The sequence below is a fragment of the Carya illinoinensis genome, chromosome 9 (genome assembly GCF_018687715.1).
Source record: "Carya illinoinensis cultivar Pawnee chromosome 9, C.illinoinensisPawnee_v1, whole genome shotgun sequence".
Taxonomy (NCBI): domain Eukaryota; kingdom Viridiplantae; phylum Streptophyta; class Magnoliopsida; order Fagales; family Juglandaceae; genus Carya; species Carya illinoinensis.
This window is the reverse complement of record NC_056760.1, coordinates 3,259,917-3,268,095: the sequence shown is the minus strand read 5'-3', so window position 1 is coordinate 3,268,095 and position 8,179 is coordinate 3,259,917. Positions and strand designations below refer to the sequence as shown.

Sequence of the window (8,179 nt, the reverse complement as noted above, 5' to 3'; positions counted from 1 at the left end):
TATAGTATTTGGGATGACATTATTTCTTTTCGACAAGTTATATCATCTTCTCTTCAACGCTCTTACAGGGAAGGTAATTTTGTAGCTGTTTGTCTAGTTAGAGGAGGGGCTGATGGTGTTTCATTACATATTTTTGGGCATCTCATCTTTCTAAAATGGCGTTGGTGAATATAGGTCGAACTAGAAGAATTTATCTCGGTTTAGGCAATGATTTGTAAAGCTAATTTTTTTTATACATTTTGTTTTCCTGGTTATTTTTAGTTGAATTAATTACTTTAATTGGTACACGTAGTTTGTCGTATAGTTATAGAAATCTTAATTTGCATATATAAAAAATATTAGTCTATATACAGTCTCCAAATGGGGATTGCTCATACAAGCTCATACAGTTATGTTTAAAAAAAATTAAAATTACAATAATATCATTTTTTAAATGATTTTTTTTTTTATTCTCATTCATCAATGAGACTGCACACGCATTCTCCAAGTCAATACTGCAAATAGAATTGATCTCTCTTACTACATTTTAAAGTTTGATATTGAAATTTTTATACCTTCAAGTTTTTTATTAACAATAGTTTTCCTCTTCAAAAGCGAGAATTATCAATAAAATTAGAATATGGTAACTCTTTCTTGACAAGAGAATAACAAAGTGCATCAGTGTAAATTTAGTCAAGAAAACCCTAGGTGCCTCATTTTTATCCCTCCATTCTCTCATAAAAAATCAATGGCTCTTTATTTGATTTTCGTCGGAGGGGAGGAGGCATCAGCTTCCTCCTCCTCCTTCCTCTTATTTCTTGATTCCTTCATTCACCCACTTTGTCTATCAAAGTTTATTTTGCTTAGTTTTATTTTGATTTCTTCAAGATAAAAAAAAAAAAAAAAAAAACCAGATCTACAGCTTTCTAGTAACTCCCAAAAGACACAAGCGGCATAAGCAGATTAACAAGTTGAAAATCGTTCAGAAGAAAGTAATGGTTTTGCAAAAATCACGACGCGTGGTTCTCACATGCCGTCCACATCTACGCATGGTTTACACGCGCCACCACCAGACCTTTCAAATTTAACATTTGTAGCTGAAAATAAATAAGTGTATATTCTTCATGGGCCGTCATAGATTCTGAAGTATGCCAAAGTTGGTCCAAACTGTAATCCATCCTTTTTCGCATTTATCTTACTGTTTTCCTTTTTTGTTTCCTTATTGTTAATTAAAAAAATAGTTCATCTTTCGGACGTTTATCTGTAAAAGTTGAGTCATCTTTTTCTATTAAAGATGTTAAGTCTTTATTTAGGTAAAGAGTATTGTATCTTAAATATTTTTTTATAGAGAGTATAAGTAATAGTAAAAACTAGACCAATCAAAAAAAGAAATAGTGTGCTGATAAAACTCTAAATGTATTATTTTAATTTTTGATGTTATGTTTAACATGGAAACATCCCTAAATATATCGGATTATGGAAGTAAATTTATATGATGAATGAAGGCTAAAAGTTTCCATTAAAAAAGAGAATAACAAAGTGTACAATACATACATGTACATAATTATACGCATGTATGCAACTTAATCGCCAATTTCTGTTCCGCCACTACCGTCACCCACAAATAAAAAGTTCTCATTTCATCCTCGAATCTTAGCGATCTCTCGTTCGAGGATGTAGTGAGGCGACAGCAGCGTGAAGAAGGCTCTCTCTATCCACAGAAAAGTGAAGAAGGGATCTTTCCGCTCAGAAACGACCAGGATTGAGGGAATTGCAAAGTACCTGAAACAAGAAGAAAGATACCGATGCTTGGTAGGTGTTTTTCTCCTATCTCTGTCGCGGTGGTAGGGAAGAACCAAAATTGCCTTCTAAATTTAATTTTTATTTAAAAAACCATAAATTTAGTGCGTGTATTTGATTTAAAATGACGTGATTAGTTGAGTACTTCTCAATCATTCATTCACTGTTATAAAACCCGAAGAAAACTGCCCTGCTCTGAGTAAAACAACCTGGAGCGAGATATGGAGTTTAATCATTTCAGTCATCCCGAGCACCTCGTTGTTCTTGGAAGTGAGGAAAAAGTTAGAAGCGATTACAGGAACAAGATTAGATGCATAGGGTGCGACACAATCTGCACTCTTCCACTCTATGCGCACACCAGATGCCCGTTCTATCTACACAAATCATGCGCAGAATTGCCGAGAAAGTTCAAAAATCCCTTTCACCTACATCCTCTTAAGCTATGCAGAGTTGCAATGACTTTTGCTACCGCTGTGAGCCCGAGACATGCGATCTTGACCTGCATGTTGGTTGTGCTTTTCAAATGCCCACTGTTGAACAATGACAAATATTCTTATTCACCTAATCTTTACAGTGTAGATGAGGTAGATTTGAATGTACACAATACATTTGAAGGCGTAACTAAAATACATAAGAACTTGTTTATCTTACCATAACTAAGTATGTTATATCAATCTTATTATAAGTAAGTTTGTTACAGGTAAAGCAGGGAGAAATGGTGCACAATGACTGATAAACAAGGCCGCAAGCAACTACAACACTTCACCCACGAGCATCCACTGGTACTCGTTGAGGAGGTGGAAATCGAAGTTAGTCACCCTGTTAAATGCCTTGTGTGTGGGGAATATTGCTTGGGTGCTTGCTATTGCTGTGAAAGTTGCGGCATCTTTCTTCACCAACCATGTGCTGAGTTCCAGTACCCAGACAAAATCCCAGATTCTCTTGCTCACTCATGTTCTCTCGCCTTGCGTACTTGGGTAAATTACTTTATCTGCGAAGCTTGTCGCAAGTGTATTCGGGGTATATGTTACCATTGTGAGCCTTGCGGAGTGTTTGTTGATGTTGAATGCGCTCTACTGACCAGCCTAGAATCCGAAGACAAAAAGCAGATTAAGCATTTCAGCCATCCACATCCCTTTCGCGTTGAGGATTTAAGTGAAATTGACCAAGTTTATTGCTCTGCATGTAGGAAATACTGTTTAGGACCAACCTATGTTTGCCGCAAATGTAAAATTTCGCGCCACAAATCCTGTGCTGAGTTTCCTCCGAAGATCAATGACCTCCTTCACCTATCCCACCCTCTATACCTTCATGAATCTGTAACCCAAGTAGGATCTCGGTGCTACTTATGCTGCAACCGTTGCGATGGCTTTTCTTACGGATGCAAAGTGTGTAATTTTAATTTGCATGTTGAATGCGTTGGAAAAGCTTCCGCTGTAAAATATGAAGGTCACGAACACCTTCTCTTTTTGGTCGAGAATATAGGAATTGAAGTTAATTGCAACGCCTGTGGCAGGAGCTGTGGTATCGGGATACCGATCGAAAAAAAAAAGAGCTATGGCTCCTGGATACTCCGTTGTCCTCCCTGCAATTTCTGCCTCCATATTCAATGTGGCCCATTACCGTATACCATCAGAGACAAATGTCATTTAGATTCGCTCATCCTCGTGGAATCCCCGGTTGAAGACGAGTCAGACGACGAATTCTATTGCGATGCCTGTGAGATTGAAAGAGATCCGCGATTACCCATTTATTGTTGCGGACCTTGCGGCCGATTTGTAGCCGAGATCTCATGTGTAATCCCTGAGGTATGCTCTCTTTAGCTCTTTGGCTCAAAGTTTCGACTTTAAGCATCTTCCATCTTTATGCGATTTCTTCCATATTCTTATGACGATTAAACATACATTTGCAACACCAAGTACATAAATTAGTGGCATATGACGCATTGCCTAACAAATTATGGCCGATTATTTAGTTTTTGAGTCTTTTGAATAATTGATTCCTCTATTTCGTATATCATTATTTACCAATTGGATCTTTTATATTTTTAAATATGAAGATATTCTAACTGTGAATTTATAGTTTTTCTAGAAAGCAGTTTTTGTTGTTTAAAAATTCATCTGATAGACTATCTTAGAAAAACCAGAGGACTTTAGTTCAAGAATCAAAAGTATGATACATTGACATAGCTATCAATAAAACACGCTTAGAAGCTACTTATCACAAAAAAAAAAAAAACACGCTTAGAACCTACAAAAGAAATAAATAGAAAGCTATCAACAAAACATAGTGTTAAGGGCATAAAACTATCAGCATCCACAAAAGGATTGTCAAATGGCTCCCAACAATGATATCTACAGGTTTGACTCCTTGAGGTTATATCACTGGGTTGTTGTGTTGAAAAAAATGATTCAAAATCTTGATGGTTCTGTTGTAATCATGCTGTTATTTGAGTTATTTGGCTGGACTTTACGGATCTGTCGCATAGACAAGTGATTTTTGTGCAATAAAATGTGATTTTTAGCATTGATCTTTGGTGTCCTTTTCTTTTGGTGTCTTAAATGATATGGATTAGATTTTTGGCTGACCTTTGATTCTGCTAGCTAGATTTAATTGTAGCCTGCGAAAGGGATTAGATTTAATTGGGCCACAAAATATACTGCATGTATGCGATCTAAGCCTTTCTTTGCAATCCTATCCCAACCCAAGATCTACACGCGTTTTGTACTTAATTGACAAAATCTGCAATATCTATTCCATAAAACCTGTAAAAAGCTTGGCCCAGACCTCATTTCCCTGTTCAGATTTGGCTATGAAGTGTGGGAAAACCCATGTTTGATCTCATGGTTTGATAAAGTTCTGATTATCTCATGCATTTGATGTCTTGATTTATGATTACCGGCTGGGAGAAAACCCAACCTTGGGACTCTCCAGGAATGGAAATAAATATTCCCAATGTCAACTTTGCTTGTTGAAGCTAAACGGAAGGAGGTGAAGCAAACAAACTGAAGTAGGCTCTTGCAGTTATGGAAGTTGGTATCAAGTGATGGTGTGTAGATATCATATTAGCCCACCTTGACCTCTCGGTTTCTATGTGAGAACCTGTAGATATCATGTTACCGCAATGGAACCAACGATAGTCAGTATCTCTTGTTTGATTGTATTTCCTCTTGGACTACAAGACCTCTTTTGGTTACTTTCAAGTATTTTATGGCTGTATAACGTTCTATATACTTTTCTTGTGTGCTAACAATCATTTGAATCTAATTTTGTAATGGCCAGATGCGGAGTATGGAACAATTTTCTTAAATGCTAGAGATTTAGATCATAATTTATCTGGAATTGATTTGATATGAAGTTGTTTGTTGCCCAGCAAAGAGACTAATTGTTGTCCAGCAAAGAGACTAATTGTTGTTTCTTTTTTCTTTATTTCTTTTAGAATGATATGGGAATATGCAGCATTATTTCACTCAAGTTCCTTTCTTCTAAATAACAATGTATATTTAAATGGAATAGAGATGGTTTTAGGGAGCTTGTTATATGATGCTTTTGAAAAGTAGCTAGCTACCAAAAAAGTGAATTTTGTAGTTAAATTTTAGCTAAAGAATAGCTAGTTCACTAGTAATGCTCTCACACCCCCAATGACCCAATTATATATGCTTTATCAAATTAGTTGCACATGGGACAACTACATGATGCGGAGCATCTCAAAACGCATACACATAACTTTTATGAAAGTTTTTAAGAGATTGAGATTGTTCAACTAGAATTGCATGCGTGTCTTGCTTATTACTCTTGACCTCACATTGGTTTGGCTGTGTGATCAGGTTATCAGTTGGCTAAAGGGAGAATATGGGGATGTGGAGTTGAGTATGCCTGATGGAAGGATGGCTGCAAAGGTAGTAACGAAAAACCTGTTACAAGAAATGCTGAAAATAGAAGATGCGCAAGCAATCATATACAAACCAGAGCTCAAGGATGATTCTCCGACCCTCAAGAATATATTGGAGTCTTTGAGTAAGATGGGGCAAAAGGATGAGGCAGAAGCGAGCAAAAAAGATAGCGATCAGCCTGGTTTATTAATCTTGCATCATATATTAAACAGTCTGAGTGAAGATGAGTCTAAGGAATTGAGAAATGTTTTAGCGACTGAAGAAACTGAAATAAGTAGTGATGCACAGAACTCGTCTCGTGGTTCCTTCTTTTTGGATGACAAATATATAGCATTTGAGAAAAAGCTTGATTCCGTGCCCAAGGATGCTATGGATTTTTGGAGCAAAGATGAGGAGATGGTTAATGTGATGGAATACTCGGTGCCTCGGAGCTTGGTCCCAATCCTAGAAAACTTGTTTGCCAAACATGGTGATGTTAGTGTTGATACCACTCTATCTCCTGGGGTAAAGATATTTCTCTTCGTCATATTGTGTGGGACTATAAGCAGCATGTGCGACACCAGGGTTATGGACATCAAAGAAGATTTATTAGGGAATTGGTGGTACTACTTGAAAGCCTTGAAATCAGCTGGGTTCAAAATTCAGTTTGCCATTGATCATATGAAGAGAGTGGTCCGTGCTTACTTTGGACTTCAGCTCCAAGAACAAGTAAGCAATACCCGTTCCCAACATATAAGGGATATCAACAAGTATTCTAAAGAAGTAGAGGAACTTACCAAAAAATTAGAGCATCTCAATTCCAAATTGGAGCGTTTAGTATCTGAAGACTCCGGGAGAAAATCAAGCTTAATTGAGGAGTGCTTGAGTGATGCCTCCAAATTAAAGTGGAGGAAGGCTGGTGAGGGCCTAAAGCTTAAATCGGCCCTAGTCCTAGAGAATCCGTGATAACTCTGCTTTCTTGTTTGATAAGTGAAACTACTTCACCATTATTCACTACTGTTCACAAATTACCTGAGATTACATCAGCATCTAAATGTCACTTTAGTCTAAGTATGAGAATTTATATATGGTCATATATTATGTTGTTGTAGTACTTATTGAGTGCGACAGAATTTTGAAAATGTAAAAGACTAGTTTTCAAATACCCCTCCAATATGAATTCTGAAGCACATAACTTGGGAGGGAAGAACCTTTAGATTTGATATCCAACCTAGTTTTGATTGTCTCTCCCGACGGTAACTTACGAGGGTTTCGAGGGCTATTTGCGACGTTGAGATTGAGATGGTTGGACTCGGGCCGTGGGAAATCGATTGTAATTAATATAAGGGGGTCAGTCCCACGGTTTGGGCACATATATCCTTCAGGTATCTAGTCTGTAGCTTTTGGAAAGAATGGGCCTTTTGGACAATTCAACGAATATCTTGCTTTTTAGTTTTTACTTTATATAAATATGTAAGTAATATCTTTCCTACCTTTGCCTAGCGGAGAAGGTCTGTATATTCGTGTTTTATCATTCCAGGAGAGCCATGATTGGATATCAAACCCGAAAGTTAAATATTTATGTATCATGGAAGGGTTGATGGTTATCAACATCAATGTATGCGCGATTCGTAATGATTCTTTGTTTTATTTTAGGCTTTGTTCGATTTGAGTTTTGAATATGTTATTTAGCCTAATAAAATACCAAACTCCTTTGGAGGCATTTGGTAGCTTAAACGTGGAATGTAGATATACAAAAAGTAACACGATTTTGGGACATACGAGGGAGGCATTGGGAGCATAACTACTTAAAAATGTTTTCTTACAGACCAGAGTCCGTCACATACGCAACTTTTTGAATGTGCGTTTCAAAACTTTGGTAGTGAAAAAGAGGAAAAGTGATGGGCTTTTGCTTTTTGCTTGGCCTTCGATTCTAAAGATTCATACTAAACACATTAAAAGGAGGAAAGATCGATGGAAAAAGAAATCTACCGAAAAGCGCACGCACGAGTGAAAAAATGGTATGAAAGTAGGGTGGATGATAAGCTCCATGGAGAGTCGAGATTTCTTTATGTATACAGCTACAATCTCCCAAATGAACTCAACTTTGAAACCACTCGTGTTTATAAACCAATAATTAGACCCGAAGGAACATACAAAACAGCTTCTAATAACTGAGAGAAATACTTTAATCACAATATTTTATAAAAGTAAACATATAAATTAACGTTACTTGATTGATATGTCAAATTATAAAGTTATTTTTATTGTAAATAGATCTAACATATTACATAAAAGCACGTCAAGTAGTAAATTTACTTTAATGAAATATTTTTATAATTGTAATACCTCTCCAACAAAAAGATATTTCATTGCGGAAGTGTGGGTGAAGGCCACCAATGCGTTGGATTGTAGACAAGCAAGATACAGGTAAACAAGAGAAATGCTTAATCTACAAATATGTATATATATGTGCTTAAATTAAAACTTCCTAATAAGCAAAGACTGAAGTTAAGAGGAAAGAAGGT

The 8,179-nt window shown here is 36.5% G+C and overlaps 1 protein-coding gene across 1 annotated transcript; it reads left to right on the top strand.

Annotated features, from left to right (window-relative positions):
- Nucleotides 1-1,561: 1,561 nt before the first annotated feature.
- LOC122277458 lies at nucleotides 1,562-6,881 on the top strand. Its single transcript, XM_043087438.1, has 3 exons — nucleotides 1,562-1,791; nucleotides 2,480-3,587; nucleotides 5,607-6,881. Exons 2-3 carry the CDS (start codon nucleotides 2,505-2,507, stop codon nucleotides 6,615-6,617), a joined length of 2,094 nt encoding a protein of 697 aa, XP_042943372.1. The 5' UTR covers nucleotides 1,562-1,791; nucleotides 2,480-2,504; the 3' UTR covers nucleotides 6,618-6,881.
- The last annotated feature ends 1,298 nt before the right edge of the window (nucleotides 6,882-8,179 follow it).